This window comes from Anas platyrhynchos, chromosome 16 (assembly GCF_047663525.1).
Source record: "Anas platyrhynchos isolate ZD024472 breed Pekin duck chromosome 16, IASCAAS_PekinDuck_T2T, whole genome shotgun sequence".
NCBI lineage: Eukaryota > Metazoa > Chordata > Aves > Anseriformes > Anatidae > Anas > Anas platyrhynchos.
The window spans coordinates 10,329,193-10,350,688 of record NC_092602.1 but is presented as its reverse complement, the minus strand read 5'-3'; the positions used below and the strand labels follow the sequence as shown (position 1 = coordinate 10,350,688).

The 21,496-nt window shown below is 35.7% G+C and overlaps 1 protein-coding gene across 1 annotated transcript; it reads right to left on the bottom strand.

Annotated features, from left to right (window-relative positions):
* Nucleotides 1-7,032: 7,032 nt before the first annotated feature.
* CDC45 (cell division cycle 45) lies at nt 7,033-21,386 on the bottom strand. The gene is made up of 19 exons (XM_027469626.3): nt 21,063-21,386; nt 20,043-20,102; nt 19,617-19,709; nt 19,045-19,182; nt 18,263-18,406; nt 17,189-17,244; nt 16,518-16,566; nt 15,661-15,722; nt 15,186-15,236; nt 14,307-14,426; nt 13,785-13,916; nt 13,278-13,376; nt 12,873-13,034; nt 12,537-12,675; nt 12,074-12,157; nt 10,816-10,934; nt 9,953-10,029; nt 9,352-9,418; nt 7,033-8,154 (listed from the first exon to the last, which is right to left on the bottom strand). The coding sequence occupies exons 1-18, from the start codon at nt 21,111-21,113 to the stop codon at nt 9,354-9,356; spliced, it is 1,701 nt and encodes a 566-aa protein (XP_027325427.3). The 5' UTR covers nt 21,114-21,386; the 3' UTR covers nt 7,033-8,154; nt 9,352-9,353.
* Between the last annotated feature and the right edge of the window lie 110 nt (nt 21,387-21,496).

Genomic DNA, 21,496 nt, shown 5'->3' with positions numbered 1-21,496 from the left:
AACACTGATATCAGCTGTTCTGCCTCCATAGCTACATTACGAGCGGAACCAGCTGAAACAACAATCCTCTTCCCCTTCTTCATGTTCATGAAGCAGCACATGCTGGATTTGCAAAGCAGGTAACCGTATACCTACTCCCATGCATGAGCAAATGCTGTTTCTGTGGGTGTGAACAAACTAGGACCAAATACCAGGATAAAGAAACCTAAACTGTTATCTTGAGGGAGATTCCGAACACTAGTAGGAAATAGGGAAGGCAGCTTAGCTTGGCATTAGAGACAGATAACATGGAGGTAGCAGAATCTCACAAGGAGAGAGAAACAGCAGGCAGTGAGAAAAATAATGTGTAACGGTTTGTTGTTTTTTTTTTCTCTCGCAAGTTGTTTTAGGGAGACAATATTTCCTTCCCTAGAATGAGCCTATCTGGGAAATCCCACCAGTACTTTACCATACGTGCATATGGGTATTTGAAGGATTGTGCTTGATTTTTCAAAGTTTAGCTTTGAAAGCTTAACACAGTTCAAAAATGGCATGATTCTGAGAGCATACACTTACAGGGTGCCATTAACACCAAAGGGTAATAAATTTTACTGACAAGCGTAAATAAAGAACTTACTGCATTGTATTATGAAGTAGAAAACCTATTCTGTCAAGAAGATTTCAGCGAGTGAGAAAATGAAAGAAATGGACAGATGTTGCCTTTAATGTCCTAGATGCCTCAAGCGGAACATCGCTATCTGTATTTGGAGCTCAGCTGGCCTGGTACTAGTTACCTGAAGCCTCAGCTGTAGATAAGATTAAACCTGGATATTGATTTAATCTAGTGAGCAGGAAGCATCTGACTGAGGCAAATATCAACAGCATAAATGCACTAAATAACCTTCAGAGCCATTTAGGAGGCAATTACTATAAGACAGGAGAATATGTTACATACCAAACTGCACAGCATAAACCACCGGAGTTCCCACCTGAAGTACCAAGTTACAGAATTATATTGCAGCACAAGTTCTGCAGCTGTTAAGGGCAAGATCCTCTTTCCATTAATTGATGAACTTTTCTAAGTCCTCTAAGATTTACAGGACATGCTGAATAACCTGGGGAGCAGATTTACATCACAAGACTGTAGAGAAAGTGATTTTTTTAAATTTGAGCTCACGTGAACAAGAGTTCCCAGAATGTAGTCTAACCCTCAGAGTGATTAGCTAAAGAAGTAGCACATTGCCCTTCTGAGTTGCTTTGAACTGGACAGTTACCAATAGGGGAAAAAAACAACTTAACAAAAAAAGGTGGTGGTGGTGGAACCAGAAAACTTTTTCAAGAGGACCTCTTTTTATAATGCAAGCCAGCTTGTCTTCAGGGTGGAGCTGAAAAAGACAATGCCACAGCCTGTGTAGGTTGACTGACACGTTGAGGTAGGGTGCATGTCTGGACTGAGATGGAAGCTGCAAAAGAAAACATTGATTTGCTGAGGAATGGAGAGAAGGGAAGAAGCAATTACATCCTCACAGCAATGGAAGTCAGAATCAAGCTCTAACCAAATTCCTTATACATAACTGCAGATACGTGATGGAAAAGGCCCCTTCCAGTTCAAATGGGCTTTCCTGAAGCAAACACAGCAGCCTCAGGTAAAAATTGACGATGCTTGTTATTTAACGGTTACCACTCTGTGCAATAGGAAGAGAGAAATTTAGACAGTGCATGTGGAGTCAAGAGTTGTTGTTCCTTCCAGTTCTGCCATGTGCACCATACTACACATGTGTTTTGAAATGCAACAATCTCTTAAGAAGGGCTACAGTTTCAAATATGCAGCCAGAATGTTAACAGCAAGTAGTTGCCACAAGACAACATAGCCTGAAAAATTTATTTCACTGTCCTGGTGCTTGAGTCCCAAATTACCATGGTGATCACAACAGTGTGCTTAAAAATACCATTTTACACACCCATTTCTTATAGGCTGGTGATCCAGCTAGACTTTCAGTTCAGACAGGAGAGAATTATTAATGCCATACTTATTTCAGGAGCCCCTTGGTGACTTCTTTCAGCAAATAAAAACACATAAAGAGCTGAACACCCCTGTGAATTCTTTCCAATTCAGTGGCAGGTGCCTCCGATTTTCCACTGACATGCTGCAAATGAATGATTAAATGAAAGTAAATTCCACCGAGCTAAACAGTGGAAAGAGACACCAACACCACAGGGACTGAAAAAACAGACATGCTGCAACAATGAGAAGAGGTGACTGAGAGCTCTACTCAGTTAAAAAGACAGCACCTCTTTTTGTAATGGAACATTACCTTTTGCAAGGGCCAGGAAGTTATCACCTCAATTAAAACTGGTTTAGAAAAGAAAACAAAAGACTCAGGACATCATAGTATTTATCTGATATAGGTAACTTACTTAGTATCAAGGAATACCCAGAGAAATAAGCTATGGTTCTTAAATCACTAAGTTGTTTGACTTCAGAAGAAGAATGTAGTTAAGCTGGGGAATTAAAAAACAAATCTAACCCAGACTTAATTAAATAGACCCAAATCCAGCGATGGAATGAGCTGTGTTGTGAGATTTGACTTGTGTATACATTTTACCTTCATTTAGTTCATGAGATATGATTAGGCTTGCCCATAAATTTCTATATGAAAGCTCTCTACATAGAGCTTGGTTTGAATTCTAATCTATGGAATTCTTCCACCCCTTCAGCTCATTGAGAACAGCACACAGCAGAGACTCTGCTAAATGCTTGAGATACTAAATTACTAGACACCTTCTTTAGCATCACCACTTGTTATTGGTATGTTGCCTAGTTCCACGACTGAGTAACATGTAGCAAGAAAAAGTATCAAGTGTTGGAGCAAGTACCCAGCAGACACAACTGCCTCAACCAGACAAAAGAAAGAACATTTTTTTTCAACACAGCAGCAATGGCTGGGAAACCCACATGCCCTGTTCTCTGTCAGACCCAGGACCATCATGAATTTGCATACAGTTGAGTAAAAGATCTCTTGCTTACTTTGATGCATTTGACCATTGTCTTGCTTCTCTAATTCTGCCACTTTGTGAGTAACAAAACTCAATTGCAATCACGTTCTCTTCCAGCATTTTGAAATAAAAGTTCACATCATTTTCTTTCCCTAGTGAGTGTTTTGTAATATTTCCTCCTAAGAAGTTTTATAACCTAGAGACTTGTGCATAAAGGTGCCACTGTGCTTTAGAGCTCCACCCTGGGCAGCATTTTTTCCTTAGTCCTTGAATTTGATCCAAAGGGAACTTTCAGTACCACCTTGAAGCCAACAATGGTACACAAGAGCCAAGAGGGACTTCAATTTTTCCATCTAGAGAAACAAACATTTCTTTCCCTTCAACAAGCCAGACTTACCCTCAAAATAACTTTCAGAGGAATGTTTTCAAGAATATTCCCTCTATGGAGGAATCCAACCCATTGTGACTGACGGATATACGCACAAAGCCAGTGATGAAATGATGATACTGTTTACTCTGCTGAGAGTAGTCCCAGACATTTTAAGTTTTGTTTCTTCCTCAGTTGTGATAACCTATTGATTACTCCAACTTTCCTTTTTATAAATACCCTTCTGTTCTACTCCCATCTTTGCAACTTAGCACAACCTCAGTAGCCAATTCAACTCAAGACGAAGTCATCTTCAAAAATCTACTATAAAAGAGACGGATTTTAAAACTTCCATTTTTTCAGGCCTTAAAACCACTGTTCTCCAGATTAGTGGTTAAAACAATGATTTATTGCTCTCACATCATCAGATTTAAATGCAATGGTTGTTCTCTGCTAACAAATTAGTGTCAATGGTAGACTAGATTAAATCAAACTAAAATCTCTCCATTTTATTGCTTCTGCCATAAAATTAGTTGGCTTAAGACATCAGTCAGAGTGAGTAGTAGGAAGAAACAGCAGCTACTGCAACTGATTTTGTTATGGCTCAAGAACTAGAGCAGTTACTATCAAACATAATTTCATCTAAATACTAAAGCATAAAAGTCTGAGGATAGACATACACACTTCACTAGATCAAGGAGGAAGAAAAAATAAAAGCTACTATTGCCCACTATTCAGCCCAGGAATATTTTCAGTTCTTATATAAAAGTTTTACGGTAGCAAGTAAGTGAATATTTGCAAAATAAGTTTGCTCAGCTGTCTTTTACTTCTGAACGAAGAGGCTTTTACTTTCATTCACGAGAACAGAATGAAATTATCTTCCAAAAATACTTCAATTCTAAAATTGCAAACAGTTTATCATCTTTATTTTAGCATTAGGCTGTTTCATTTTCTTGCCATCTTTTATTACCAAATTGCCAAAATTTATTTTCTACATCCACTTATATATGATTCAGTGATGAAGAGTCTGACAATTTTTTTCTTATACTTTTCCTATCAGTTTTTCAGTGCAGCAAACTAACTGTGCTCTTGCTTTGACTTGGAAAAATAACCACTGCTGAACAGATTTTGCTTGGATGTGTGTAAAGTGATGGACCTGCCAAGAAAACAATGCTAATTTGGACTATTACCAGTCAGGAATTACATACTGGTGTCACAACAGCTGTATCAATTCAATCATCAGATTGGTGCACAGTAGCAGTTAAAAAGTGAAAGGTGAGTGTTAAGAACTATTAAACAGAAGAGAGAACAAGCAACATGATTATGCTCTTGATAACACTTTTGCACCTGCATCTTGAATACCGCATACAGTTTTTATTCTCGCCTGCCTGAAAATGATTTAGAGAGGTACAACAGTAATCAAGACACAGAACAGCTGCTGTAAAAGCAAAAAATCAGCTGTGACTCTTCAGACAGGAAAAAGTTGACTGTGGGGAATACAAGAGAGGTTTACAAAATGAGTATGCAAGGGAAATGTGTAAGGACCATACAGCATGAAAATAGGCCAACAATTGGGAAGTTGAGAAAAACATTAACAATTCGAATGTTTTCACACAACATCTAGCTACATGTAGCTACAGATTTGCTCACTACACAATATTGCTCAGGATAAAATTTTACAAGGATTCAGGAGGAAGTTATCCAGATTTGCAGATAACTACTGACAGGTACCAAATGCACAAAAAACACATCTGGTTCAGGATGTCCTTGAGTGCAAGGGCTGGGAGAGTACTTCTGTTTGCATGTGGAAGGAAGCATCGTATGTAATTGCTTTGTTTCTATACTCTTTCCTAGCACCTGCTTTTGACATTAGAGGTCAAAATACTGATTAAATGGCCCTCAGGTCTCCCCCTGTGGTTATTTTTGTGTTCAAGTTGGTATAAACCCAGAACTTCATTCATACAAAAAAGCTGTAATACTTGCTGTTGTTTTTCTTAAGAAGAATAAAGGAAGTAAGAATTAATTTTTACCGCTATACAACTTTGATGTTCTTAAGTACAAGTCTGTTAAGTCACTACAGTTCTTCTGGGGAAAGAGATTCACTTCAACTCCAATCACGAAGTCCTTACTATGCAATTTCAATTATGCCTAAACTTATCACCCCAGAAATAAAACTATCACGAAGCACTGTGCCGGAATGGCATGATTTAGTCAGCTTGTTCAGCTGCTTCAGTACTTTGGTATGCAAGAATGTTTGTTACTTTATTTTCTTAAAAAGAAAAGAAATCTTAAAGGATTTTCGTTTATTTTGTACTTTCGTTGTTCTGTAAAACAGTAGGAGAAACAGAAGTAATTAAATGAGACGATTTAGTTTGCTGTAGCACTACAGCAAACAAATACACTGGAGGAAAAAGAGTTACTGCAGCTTAAATATAATCCTTAGGGAATGTTTCTATTTGCATTCAGACATTGCTAGAGGAATGTCACCATACATCTAAGAGGGTAAGCCGATTTCTTCGTACTCTATTTCTCTTAAAATGACATGTTAGAACCACACTTTCTGTTTGGGCAAATAAATCAAACCCATGATAATCTCTTCATGAACAATGTCAAGAGTTCTTGGCTTGGAGTCTCTGCCCAACACTTAAGTGTAAGAGGAGCCCAATTTAGCTAGCCTACACAGTTTCAATGAGCCACTCAAGCCACCGATTTACTGCTCTTGAACTGAGCTACTTATATATCTACACACTGGGCACTGCACAAGTTTGGATCTTTCTATACAAGATTTCTCCAAGTAAATAGTATTAATGTATCCATCTACAAATTCTATAGAATAAAATAAACTATACAGGAAGTATCTGATACTATTTCAGATATTCTAAAGCATTCACATTAGAAGTTCTATCTATTGGCAGAAACATTTAGATTCTCATACAGATGTAAGAACTTTCTTTTAAATATAGTATTTAGGATCACTGATTGATTTTGGGACACAGTTGATAGCTTTAGGATCAGTTCAACAGCTGATCAATTCTAAAATTTGCTAAAGCATTCTTGGCAACTCCTGTAGATGTTGGTAGAGTTAGAACCTCTAGAAAAGAAAAGAAAAAAAAAAAAGGAAAGCTTATTCCCCATTTAAAGTATCCACAACCCACAACTTTATGTACTAACACATCTATTTGGAGGTCAAAGAAATGGCCAGTAAAGCAATTAACAAGACATCTCAGCACAAAAAAATAGCTCCCCTTTCTCATCCTCCCAGCAGAACACAATATGCTTATCCTAAAGGAACAATTTGCCTGTGAATTTGTCCATTTTAAGACGTGCTAGTCACCTACTAACACAGATACATACATGCACATACATGCTCAACTTTTCTTTAATGCAAGGCAAGATCTGCATTTATCAGAATAGCAAGTAAATGCAGTAGCAGTAGAAATCAAACATACCCTGACAGGGAACTGGAGTGAAAACAAAGGGTTGGGGGAACACAACAGCAAATGAGAATTAGTGAGGTGAGACGAAGGGATTCACGCAGAGCTTCTAATGAGGATGAAGCAAAAACAGTAGAAACAAAACCTCAAAGAAAATAATGGTAATGATTTGCCAAGATACCCACCAGTCGCAAGACTATGCCATGTATTGAACACAGCACTAAATCTAAGAAAGCACAACTTTTTTAGTCACCATAGTTTGGCACAGGGATTTTATTGCTCGGATAAAATGACAGCATTAAAAAATGCTTTTGTTTGAATAAAATATATAGATTAATTAGTTTTCCATTGGCTACATCTAAACCACATTTAATATTAAATTAACTTGTATTAAAAGTCTGTACAAATTATGACGCAATGATACATAACCTTTACAGTACACTGAAACTATTAAAGTCATTCATAATTCCAGCAAACATGGCAAGACGAAAAGAATTTTGAACATACACATATACATACCCACCCCATATGAAGCAGGATAAGTCTAAAATGCAATAAAATTTCATATGATCAGAATGAAATTAAGTTTCTGTTATAGAAATGAATAGATCTAGTCTGTCAGTATTTACAATGCTATAGTCCATGCACAATTATCATATTATTGTTGATTCCTTTCTGGAAAATTATTCCCAAAGCCAATATACAAGTGACAATACAGTATCATAATGCAAGACTAAAAGTTTTACTGATATCGGTACTCCATAGTTTATGTTTTAACCTGGTACTTGACAGTTTTCTTACTACTTAGATTTTAAAAGCCCTAAAATTCATAAAACCTGCATCACAAAGCAGTTATTTCAACTAAAGTACAAGACCTCAACCTGATAGTATTAAAAAAGATTTTCAATACTGTAGAAGTCCAAGGGGAGTTTTCAACAAGTTTCTTATAAAAAAAGATAAATTAAAAGCATTCTAGAAATTTTAAAAGAATATTTGAATGGCAATACAATGCAAAAATAAATACAGAACTTCAAAACCTATTTTCTGTGATTAAGCAATATCTAAACATCACATCTACTAATAGAAGCAGGTTTGACAAACAGAAACTCAATTTACAAACACACCTAAGTTGACACGTCTTGCCATTACAAAGATTAGGTTTCTACAAAGAAGCAGTATTAAATATCTGTGTGCTCAGATTAAAATCCTCTTAACCTCCTAAGAAACAAAAACAACAGTCCTGTATCTGCACATTTAAGAAAAAAAAACAAAAACGAGATGAACATCACAACTGCAGCACCATGAACTTTGGAACATCTGAAATAATTTCATAGCATCTGATCCTCAGCTTCCAGCACGAGGAGCCAAAATGCATCGCTGCATGACAAGGACAGAAGACAATATGAAATGATCCATAGAGTACAAACAAAGAAACAAACAGATGTAGTAATCCTGGAAGCCAAGAATGGCTATGCTGTCTAATGAACAGCTGCAGTTATTGACCCACTGTTTCAAACTTCTGAATGAACAGAAGAGGAAAAATTGTAGCTTCAATACTCATTGAAAAAAGGTAAGTCATTTTGTCATTTGCCTAGGCCTATCTACATTCACAGACTCTTGTCAAAGCCTTCACTTTACTGCTTTGTTTTGTATACATGGTATAAAGATAACATTGTGAGATTACCTCACGTGTAAATACTAAAGATCAAATCTTCATCTAGGCATAAAGGAACCAGGAGTTACTTTAGATACTTTCAGGCAGTCTCGCATGTTGTTCTGAACGAACATTACAAAATGATTTAGTTTAGCTTCTTCTCTGGGAGAAAGCAAGCTATTCCCACGGATGACTGAGATAAATATGCACACACAAACAGAAACCAATGAAAATATGTCATCATCGTAAAGCAGTCCATATTTGAAGACAGCTGCAACAATTGTAGTGTCTCATTAGATCTAGAGTAAAGCTTGTCTTACCCTAAAGTAGCTTTAAAGAAGAATTTGAATTACTGTGAAGCAAATAGTCACAACTAAGGTCTTAAATGCCTATCTTTAGTCCAGATAAAAACTACACACTAACATAAAACTGAACACTGTAGAAGTAAAAATAAGTAAATAAATGCACATTCTACATTAACCTCAAAGCAAAGAATTGTATTCTTATGGCCAAGATTCCACCCTGAGCTCAAACAAGTTATCATAATTAAAAGTCAGTGACAGACTATCAATCGCAATTAACTAACATGTCCATCTCCTCTCACAACAAAAAGAGCTGGTCCTTCTCCAGCTGAAGTTAAAAAGCCACAGAAAGTTAATAATAATGAAGAAAAGCTTTGTTATAAAGCCTCATGATGAAACATAATTAAATGTCTGAAGGAAAAAAGTTACTCTGTTCATACATTGTCTGCCTCCTCACAAGAGAATAAACAATTGCCTTTGTAAGAAACTTTCTCCTTTTCTCTCTACATTTTTCATTGAAAGTTGGTGCATTATTCTACAGATAATACATGAATGTCATTTGGTTACTAACTTGAACTGTGATTGAATTCTGAATTAATCCTTTTTAAACTATCTTACCGTTATGACAGGAGAGAAATGAGTGCATCCAGAAATTTGCTCCGATCTTCTGTTTTCAATTCAATTACTAAAACATGAAATACTTATTACAAGATTCAATAACAGAAAGATACTTCAGGTGTCATGCTTGACAAATATTAGTTCCAAGTATACTTATTTAAAATCTCATTGCGTAAGTATCTCACTTTTCAAACACTCGATAAAGAATTCACCTCATAACATCATAACATCAATATCATGCCTGGTTTGGCTGCTACATATAAAAACCCTCAGATAACCTCAGAGATTAATTGAAGTGCACATTTTAAAATCATTACTGTGCAAAATTTACATTGTCTCAAAAAGATTCAAACACCTCTGCTATGTAGCTTATACCTTTTGCACGATACCACTGACAAAGACTGCTGAACTAATACACAGTTTGTGTTTATACTAGACTCAGGAACAGTATGTAATATAGATGCAAAAATTAAACACATTTAAGACATACACAAATGAGTATATTGTCTATACTCATGCTTTATGGAGGCTGTGTAAACACTGACCCCTAAAGGACTATGTTGTGAGTGAAATAAGTGAAATAAAATACAGTATTACTCACTTGACATGTCAAAATGGTTATGTAAAGTCCTGGAGTTGGTACTTTCCGCAGCTTTCTCAAAAGCTCTTCCAAAAAAGCTAAAGATGAACAGAAACATGAATTAATCATATATTGGAAGGTACCACTCATTAAGAGACTAGATATTTCTTAAGTACTTCATTCAAGGAAAAGATACTTTCCCTCCCAATATGTATTTTCTGAAGTACATACAATTGCCTACAAGCACATGGCATTTACAGAGGATGCACGATGTCTTATGCACTGCATACAAGAATCAAATAAGATCATTCTTCCTAACTTAGTATTAACTATTAAATTAAAACTGAAGTCTTCTATCATTACAACTCAGCTCTTTTGTAAAATGTGACAGATACTGTGAAAAGTCAGGACTTAGCTATTAAGAGTTAACTAACTTCATTTTCACAGGAAAATAAATATTAAAATGAGTATTACAGAAAAGGACATTAACTAAAGCAAAAGCATGGAACTTTTCCTTGCTGAGAGCTAAAAAAAAAATCTAGATATTTTTTTGTCTCATGTATTCAACATACACTTCACTTGAATAAGTGAAAAACCTTAACATTGTAGGGTTTAAGAAATGAAGTCATAGGACATATAGAGAATTCCCTTTCTTTTTTAAGACAAATAAGTAGTTAAGATGGAGAAAAAGTGTACAAGGAAGCTAGAAAACACCTATATCCTCCCTCAAAGCATCTCACTTATACAATATGCAAAAGCACATTTTTAAGAAAGATACAGTTCAAGTCAATATATACAGCAAGTACAGGAAAGATTCAGTTGTTTCAGAGAAAGCAAAAGTCTATGGATAACCTTTAGTCAGAACTTTCAAACAAGATCCTTACTTCTTTTTATCAGAACTTTCTGTCTCTGGAGGAATCCCCACCATGATCACAGTTCCCTGTTCAACATCCATTGGTGCAGCCATTATCAGAGGCAGCAGTTTACAGCGCTTGTTTTTCGTCTGGAAGACAGAAAGTCCCTTTGTCAGACCAAACTCAGGAAAAAATTTAGTTTCAGCTTAATATGTGAGATAGTAATACTAATATTCACCTAGGGACACAACTATAATGCATTTGAACAGAAAGTGATTTCTTTGTCTAATCTCCTAGTTTCCTTTTTTCTTACTTTAAGGACAAACAGATGTCAATTCTCCAATCTTGCATTCCATTTGAGCACAGAGATGGTATGGAGAGACAAGATAAAATTTACAGTGAAGAAAAAAAACTCTTTAAACACCACCACCATCTTAAAAACTTGGGCAGGGTGTAATTTTTAGCAATAGCTGTTTTATATTGAAATTAGAATTTTCATTGAAATTACTCTAGAAATCATTATCCCTGCCCTATTATTTTTTTTTTTTATATCACCAAGCTGTAACTTTTAACAAATTTTGTAATTTAAGTAAATCAAAAAATACTTATGAAGATGTTGACATTTTTAGATGCTTTAGAAGTAGGAGTTTGTTTAAAGTGTTCTGTTCTCAAGACAGATGTTTCACAGTAAGTTTTAAATGCTGTTCTGCTCCTAGCAGTGGACTAGTTTACTCAGCATGTCAAACGCCCAAAACAAGGACAGGCAGATGCAATGTGACAAAGCTGGACCACCGTAAGTTTCATTTAGAAATTAGTAAATGCTCACTGTGAAGAGAAGTTATTAGAACTTTGTTCTTTAAAATCTAATTTATGTCACTAATAGTTTAGAAGATAGATGCAATTTGATTTCAATTACATTAGCTGTCAAGACCAGTTTTTATATGAACACAAATCTTTAGATGAAAATTACCAGTCCTGCAATGCTGCTTTTGTGTGTGTGGCAGGCTAACTTTTTGAAGTACATGTTTTGTGATAACGTCCCTTCAAAATTACAAAATTACATGAAAAATTTATATTTCAAGCTTATTAGTATTGAAAGCTTTCTACTGTTAGGAAGTTTTCCAGGCAGATATCTTTCCTAGAACAGCATTCAAAAAGATGCTAAAATTATGCAGTAAAACTTTCAATTAAGATTTTATGAAAACATTTTTAATAAGTCAACTGCACGTATCCAACAGAACAATAACCATTACATAGGCCAAAAGTTGGAAGCTTCCGATTTACTTACAGAGCAAACAAAAGATTTGAGCAAGTATTTACTGAGCAGGCACAGAGACACTGGTTTGGAAAACAGCCTCACATCTGGTGTTCCCTAAAAAAAGGAATTACTTCAGTTATAATGCAAGATGATTCTTCCCCTTATTCATTTAATAGCTACTGACATGTCTAGAAGTTTTGTGTTGCTCAAAGAACACTAACAAAAATCATTACAATCTAGGAGTTTGACATCACACATCGGAGTTTGATATCAAGCCCTCTCCTTTGAGAGAACAGATACTTCCGTTGTGAATTTCAGAGTATATAATATTGAGCCAGCAGAGTACAGTACAGTACAGATAAATGGATTCTTTATGAATTTCTGATCAAGTCATTTATATTGGGCCAAGCAGTTCGGAAAACAGTTGTTTAAAAATGAGACAGCCAAACACAACACTCAAATATGAGACTGCTAAAAAAAATAGAATTCTGACCTCCATGAGCGAGCAGTAGAGAAAAGGCCCTTGAGAAATTACGAGGTTGGTGCAAATACAGCTTGCTACTGTCTGCTGAATGGCTCGTAACTGCTTTTTGGCTAGGTCCAGTCCTTGGTGCAGTTTGTCCAGGTTACCCCTGCAACAGAGGAAAGTAAAATAAACACTTTATATATAGATGCAGCTTTTCCACAAATAAGTGAGACACCTTTAAACACTATCCATGTGGATATTTTCTTCATTTTTTCTTTAGTGAGGCATCAATGCATCTGTTAAGATATTTAACCCACATCCTCTAAACAAAATTAGAGGAGAATGAAGATACATTTTTAGTACCTGGAGAGACTGTCCAAAGCTTTAATGAAGTTAGTTGTTTCGGGCCCTTCTTTCTCTATACTCTCCATGAGAGAAGCTGTTGCATAAACTATATCACTTGCTAAGAACTTGTTCTTAAAGCCAAAGTGAATGCTGAAGGTCTGAACTCTTAAATCCTTCATTCTGCAAAACGACAAAGCCAGCAAACATTATTAGCAACATTAGTAACATTGATCAGCTACCTCCTCAGTATGCTGACCTTAAGAACATGAAGACAAATCGTATCTCAGCATTCACAACAAGCTTATTACTTTGTCAATCTAAACCCCTGTCTTCTAAAAGATGCTACATCGTCTTCATATAAAATCACTTAAACTTAGTTGAAAAGTATTTTCAGATAAAACATTTGTATTTAAAACAATTTACCCAAACTTGCTTGCAGATTCTTCAATCATTTCCTTAAGATTTTCTTTCAAAGAAATGTCCATGGAATTAAACTTCTGTTTCACTTGCTTCAAAGGCAAACTAAAAACAGAAGGAAAAAATACATTGTTAGGTAAGCCAAAAGAAACAGATATATATCCTGCCTACTCTTCATCAGATGTTAATATCAGATACTTTAACAAGTGAAGCCTGACTAAGCTTGTTTGCATTCTTTTTTCTTTAGTCATTAAGGAACAGATGTGAGAAAGCCTGTTACAAATCCACTACTCAGTAAAGGCATATAGCTGAAGTATTCCTCATACAGCAACACCCAAATTGCACAATTCAACTTGAAGAGACTCCACAACCTACTGAGAGCCCCACAATCATATTTAAAAACCAACACATTGAGTACTTGTAAACTTAAAGATCTTTGCTATAGTCTGAATATTTGTATATAATTCAGTGAAAAATGATCCATTAATTAAGAACCAGATTTTTAAAACTCACCCCATGTCAGCCAAGAACTCCTGTAGCCTCTTCTGCCCTTGTACAGACCAAAGCTTAAGGTTAGCAGAGGTATATGAAGTATTACAGAGACTTTCATACAGAGACCAGTGCTGATAAAGTGCCAGGCGGAGACTTAACAGGAATTATAGGAAATAATTGTAAACATAAATGTCCTTTAAAGTTACAAATAGTTACCAAACTCCCTAACTGGTAGTTGTCTTGAATTATCCTTATTTATTGTATATACCCATACTCCATAAGAAAGTTAAAAGATGTAGGTGTGCATGAAACCCCAAGACAAGGGACACTGACACATAACTAAATCTGAAGGGTTAAGATGAAGTAAAGCCACAGGTTTCTCTTTCAATATCTCATATGTTCAACAAGCCATTCAAATTTCCATTTCTTTTAATTCTGTTGTGAGTAGCAGAGAAGCTTGGGATTTTTTTTTCCTAGATAAAAACTCATCTGGGGTTCATCAAATGGCTAGAGTTCGTTTTTCCAGATCTTAGGCAAGGATACTCATATTCAAATGCTATTCGCATGCAGTCAATTGACAGAGAATTTTCTTCATCCTCATTGCGGTGGTTATGGCGAGACACGTGACGCTGCAGAATTCCAATATCAGTCACATACTTCATTCTTTAACAAAAACAAATTTGTCACTTCAGTATCTTCCTGTGTGTTTTTCTACTTGATTATGACAACATAAAAATGCTTCCTAGAGATTACACATTGGCCAACCAGCAGCAAAAAAACTGCAGATACATCTTAGTAAAAACAATAAAATTACTCATTAATGTTCTTTCAATATTCAGCCATACACCCAGGCAATTAAAATTAAAATAAAACCAGCCCAAAGAGACAAACAGACCAGTGAAATCAGTTACTTATTATATTTATGTCTTTAGAGAGATCAGTATATAAGTAACAATAGAAAACCAGGATTAAGATCTACATGTATACTATGAGAATTCTGCTGGTATCTAGTATGAAATAAAAGGGGGGTGAATGAAAAAACTTGAAACTTCTCAAGCAAAATTAGAAAGGAAGCTGGAATGTACATTTTTTCCTCTCTAATAAAATGATTGTATAAATTCTTGACTATATCAAGCTCATATTTAAGTAAGCTACTACTAAACACCATTTCTTCCAATATAAGAAATGATTGTTTTATAATTTTGTGAATAGTTTAAAAACTCTAAATATTAGGAAAAGAAAACACAGTTTTTCTAATGCATTTCCTGTTTTTAAAAGATATCAGATCACATGTAATCATTAAGATATTTAATACCCTTGTTTATTAATTACCATGTGTAATATTAAATTCCCATGTTTCCTGATCATTATTAATTGCTTTCCGGTACTCAAAAAAAAATAAAAAGAAAAAAGCTTTCTTACTGAGTGATTTTGTCTTGGACCCATTGATCTGTTAGGCCAACAATAGCCCACCTAAAATTAGGGGTTGTAGGGAGAAAAAAAAGTTAAAAAAATATTACAGTAATATATATATATATATACACACACATATATACACATACATATACACATATACATTATACCTAAATCTGTTAGTATGTAACAGAACAGGTCAGGAGAACCATTCACCAACTCCACACAGAAGTTAGTAACAAAGTTATGTATATTTCTTCTTTAACAGACATACACATAGTAGTTTCATCCTCTTGTTCACACCCAACCTGTGTTGGTTGCTTGTAATTAATTTATGCAGGTTTGTCCTCCAATTTATGACATACACTCACTGAGGAAATAAACTGGAAGCTCATACTGAAAGCAAATAGTTTGGGGAAAACTTGCCTCTTTTTACTGTTAAACAAAGCTAGTAGTCTCTATAAAAATGGAAATGGCAACCTACCACAACATGTCATTCAAGTCTTTAGACATCATCCATGCCAGATCAAACATCACCATTGCAGACTACACAAAAAGAAAGCAAAAAGAGAGGATAGATGAACACAAAGCTCGCACTTCATTATGCAAATAGAAAACCGTTAAATTTGCCAAGTAGCAGCATTCTACTAAAGAAAGTCACACTCAAGTGTGGTAACCTGCCGCTGTCTTACTTTAAGATACTAAGCAGAGTGAGTAATATCTTATATAGCTCTGTAAATCTTCATTCTGTATAAAGCAACACTTTAAATATAAAAGTAATCAGACAAGAGGTTAGATGACAGAAAGAGCAGTTTGGTGTCCTATTTCATATGTTTGAGATATCCTGACACTTTGAAAACTCAGAAAGAAAAACAAGTTCCCCCCAATCTTTAAGTCTTTTTGCAAAAATTATTTTGTTTATGGATAGATACTTTTATCAAGATTAAAATTAAAAAAAGACACTATCAACTTTTTTTAAAATACATATCAGCATTAAAAATATCAAACAAAAACATTAATAATTCTGGTTTACCTCTTTTTCTCCACTATTAACATTGTATTGTCAACTGTGTCAGAATGGCTAGTCTCCCAATCAACAAAGTACTTCAAAACAAGTACTGTTTCTAAGACATATCTAATTTATTAATAGTAAAACTGGATGCACACAACCAGAAAACATTAAACTGCTAAGTCAGACTACTTGCAAATATATGACATATCTTATCAAACACAGTACTACTACTTATAAATGGTATTAGATAATTCTAACATTGGTTATTATCCAATTACCTTTATGGTAGCACCTTGTGTTTTTATGGCAAATGAAACATTTATACTTACTGAGGTCCCATGGTATTCATACTGTTCGTAATCAAAAAGAATTTCACGTCTAAAAGAAGAAGAAAAAACATTCAACCAAGTAGCATCCAATTCAAAGTATAAAATATTATTTCTCAATTCCATGTTTAATTTCATTTTAGCACTGAGAAAAAAAAAAAATTGGGTTAAATGTTTTTTTTTCTGCAAGGCAATTTTCTAACTTGAAGAAAACTTCCTAACTTTCTAAATTTTTCTAACAATGTGGAAGCCACACTGAACTGTAGAAGAAGTAAAAAAAGAAGAGCTTGTTAAACCCTTGATTTCTCATACTCCATTTTATCACTTGTTCCTGTTCATTCCAAATGAAAAGACTGGAATTACAAAGAAAGATATCTGTACAAATTTTACCCCAAGATAGATGCGATAATACTATGATTACTTAATAGTGGAGCACCGAACCTCTTGCTACTCAATTTATAAATGATTATTCACAATTATTATCTGTTTAAAAGTTTTATTTTTAATATATTTATTATCTCCTTCCATTTGCTGAAGAAAATTAGAACTAAATTAGAACTAAATTAGAACTAGAACTAAAGCATCTTGCAGATCAGGCACCATAGTATCAATATTTATATCAAAGAAAAAGAAAAAGAAAAAAATATATGCAACATGAAAAAAGTCAAACACACCTGCGTGCCTCCCATTCTCTTCTTTGGCGTCTTTTCATCGTTCTCTCAATTACCTCCTGCAAATTAAGTTAGATGTTAAAAGGCTAGAAAAAAAAAATACTAAGTTAGCAACTTTCCAGGTAGATTAATTACTAAATCCTAACTAACAAGACCTATAAGAATTATTCCTATTAATGATATCTAGCAGGGAAAGGCTCAGTAAACAGCATTTTCAATACTAACGCTGCATCCTACCAGTTTCTAACATAAAAATGACACTGATAAAAAATAAAAATGAAATAATTAATCAAACTCAGAATAAAGTCACTCGCTGTATATTTAAGCTCTATAAACAGCAGCAGCATCCTGAAAAAAATCCAAGTATCTTTCTGAAATACTTAATAGATTCAAACGTATTTATGGATTTGACTTCAGTTTTCTGGCACTTGTTTTTTCTTATTAAATACTTTTTCTAGATGAGTAGGAAAGATATACTATGTTAATAGAAAAATATTAAGATATCTATACATTTTGAGGATCTCTTTACATTTAATGGACTCAATGTTGCTAGTCTCATGCCTTTGCTACTTAGAATGATATAAATTGAAAATATGCTACAAACAACACATAACAAATTTATACATAAATATACTTCTGTTAATTTATTTCTAAAAGGACAAACATAATATATTTCTAAATTATTTGTGATCTGTCTTCTAAAATGATTATTTTAAATTAAATAAATTAAATAAATAAATTAAACAAACAAATAGCTAGATAGGTTGTTTTGCTAGACTAAGAAGCCCAGAGCACGTAATCAGAGAGAGATTACTTCAGTTTACCAATTACACAAAGACAGTATTATGTATAAACAGCTTCAAGTTCAGGTTAGGTTTGTTTTTATAAGGAGAAAATATTTCTGTGCAGTTTAGATAAACATTCTAAGCAAGTGAAACTCTACTAGTCATAATAGATTACCTTTTAATCTTACACAATTTTTTAAGTTTTAAAAATCAAAAGTCATGATTTAACCTCCTGTAAGTACATGTAATAACTTATTTTATTTCTTTTCAAAATGAAGCAGAAGAAACGAACCTCTTCAAAACGTCTACGCTTATCTGAAGGTTCTGACCCATCACTTTCAGCCTCTGACTCCTCTTCTTCTTCCTCTTCATCTCTGAAGATATCATCATAAGCAGGAACATCAAGATCATCATCTGGTTTAACTAACAGCTTAATCTAGCAAGCAAAAAAAAAGTGTTTTAAAGTAAAGTACCTTATTCAGTGATTAGAAAATATTTCAAATGACAAATGGGAAAGCTTCAGATACTTAAGAAGAGAAACTAAAAATCTATTTTGGCTGTTATTCATTGTTTGTATTAAAAAACAGTATTTGTGTTTTATCAAGACCATGTTTATTTATGCCTCATAGGAGTAAGATCAGTATTCTTGATCAGTATGATTATAGTTAGAGCATTACTGAATTATTTGTGGTTGGTTAAAGCCATGCCTTCAGATAATTTGAGCTCAGATTGCTCAGATTGTAGCTGTTGCTAGATACTGAGAAATAATAAATGTTACACTGTAGAGAATGCTTATCTTCCAAATTCTAGCAGTTTGTTTTGTAGCAGTAGGTTTAAGTTGATGTTTATTGCTGACAGCTATCATTCTACTTACAGTTTTCTGTAACTGAAAACAGTATTTTTTTTCTGATAGTGAACATTACTACTGGACATATCCATTAGCAGTGCATCCTGACCTACTGCTAGCACTGTAAAAGGTGCTACAAAACACAGGGAAGCGTTCAGACACCCACACAAAACAGGAAACATGCCAACAGTTTTATTACGCAAGCAGTAAAAAAAAGAACAGTTTACCTGTGTCTCATTGTAAACATTCACAACATTGATAGGTCTGTGGCTGTCGCAAATGAAAAAAAAAGTGTCTTCTTCAGGCTGCAAGATCTCCAACAGGTCAACATTGGCACCACAATTAATAAGAACAAAATATTTGAACTGCAAACAGAAGTAACAAAAAAAAAGAAAAAAACTTTTCATTTCAATTAGCAGTAAACAGAAGACCGAAAATACCTTTACAAAACTCCAAAGCACTCATCATTGCCAAAACCAATACTTACTCCCTGTTATTTGATGCCTCAGAGAACACAAGAAAGTGTAAGGCAACATACCAAGTTTATGATGGGATGTTGGACACCCAATCCCACCACTTCTCACATCTCAAAATGTGTACACACAAGTTGAATCAACCAGTAACGAGTTGATGTTAAAGACTTGACAAATTTGTTACTGGTATATTAAAATTTAACCGCTGTTTTGAGGCAACAAATAATAGTGTTACTGATGTTCTAAGTTGGGGAAAGGGAGGAAGTACACCTATATCAGATGAGCTGCAAACTTTATTTATTTATTTATTTATTTATTTATTTTACCTGATCTTTATGCTCAAGAAAGGCAGTTTCAAGTTCTTGCCATCCAGACACTGGGACTAGCGTATATTGCACATGGTCACATTGAAATAAAGCCTGACATGGAGGAAAGAAAAAAATAAAAAAAAAAATAGCTGTTATAAAATGTGGTTTCCCCACCATACCTACAATGCTCAGCTATACTAGATTTCTTTCTCATATAAGTGTTTGTCTTGAAAATTTATGAAACAAATCTACACAAACTTCAGGAGTATGATTTATGAGGTGCCCACGTATTTAGTGTGCCCATGAATCATAATTCATGAAGAAAATACTTCACAAAATTAGTTTCAACATTCACCCTTTTCCCAGTTCAAACCTACTGAACGGATCCCAGTATTGTTTTTTTCTTTCACCATTAGTCTATGGAGATAACGAACAAAGACTTACTTGGAGTATTTTACACGCACAAAGTGCATCAACATCTGAAGCCACAAGAAGAAGAACACGCTGCAAAAATAATAGAAGAATAGTATTAACAATATAGGTGTCAAATCTAATGTGGTAGCATATGAAACAGTCACTGTAAGAACAGAAAGAAAGAAATTTAAGGAGAGATCATTATAAGCTTAAAACAGGATTAATTCTCAACAAGCATTACATGCAAAATTAATTGCTTGGATCCCTATAAACGTAAACAGCTTCACTTTAAAGCAGTGAAATTACACCTAAAATATGTCAGCTGCTTTGTGGAAATGTACTTTTTCAGGTTCCTGTGAACAGCGCATAATTTTGAAGGTTCAGAGCTGCTCAGCCCTGCAACCACTTTCTTTACACACCTAGAGTAGCGTAAGTTTTAGCAAGTGATCTAAAACAGCTTTGATTAAAGAAAGCCTGTAGGAAATCAGGACCAAAACAAAGCCTGAAATAGCCTTGATTTAGGCTGAACAACTGATCTCCTGTTTGGGTTTTTGGCGATTTTTGTTTACAGCTGGGAAGGTGAGAGAAATACTTTCACTTGCACAATCTTCACAGGCTGAGCACGAGAAGACTGACCAATAGAAGCTTTACCTTGAGGATACAGACCCATGGGGGAGAAAAACAAACAGAAAAAAAGGCAAACTGAGGGTAAAAGATGAGAAGAGGCCAACAGCTTTAACAAATACTTCCCGGTAAGCCCCAAAGACAACACGAACGCAAGATTTAGGGTCCGGACAAGCAGCATCACAACTGTTAACGAGACATACGAGCAAACAAAAGCAGAGGCAGGGACATCTCGGCTACGCGACAGCCGGACACGAACACCCACAGCGCCCAGCCCAACCCCGAAGCCCTCCCAGAGCCTCAGGGGGCCCGGAGCGAGCCCGGGGGCTCCTCAGCCCGAGCCGCCCCGCTCCGTGAGGCGCCGGGCGCCGCCGCGGGGAGCCCTTGAGGGGGCTGCCGCCGCCTGGAAGCCCCCGAGGGCCGCACCTGGCTGACGATGCGCTCGTAGAAGTCCCGGCGGCAGTCGGACACGAACATGGCGGCGGCGGCGGGGGAACGGCGGCAGCCGCGGGCCGCCCCCACTCAAAGTGGGCGCCAAAGCAGCGCCGCTCCCCCGTTGGGCTTCCCGCCGCGGCTGGCTGGCCAATAGGAAAGCAGAGATCTCTCCTTCTCAGCGAGGATTGGGCGAGGCGTCCGAGCCGTTAGCGTTGCTCGCCAATGAGATTGGAGAAAAAGCGTCGCGACGTGCGCAGCCGGCCAATGACGGAAGGGGGTCAGCCGGAAATACTGTGCCGCTTTTAGGTCGCCGCTGCCGCCATCTTTGTTGAGGGCAACATTCTCGCCTTGCCGTTAAAACCACCCCGACAAAACCCCGAGCGCGCCTCCTCGCCGCCCCGCACCGAGAGGGAGCTGGGAGGCCA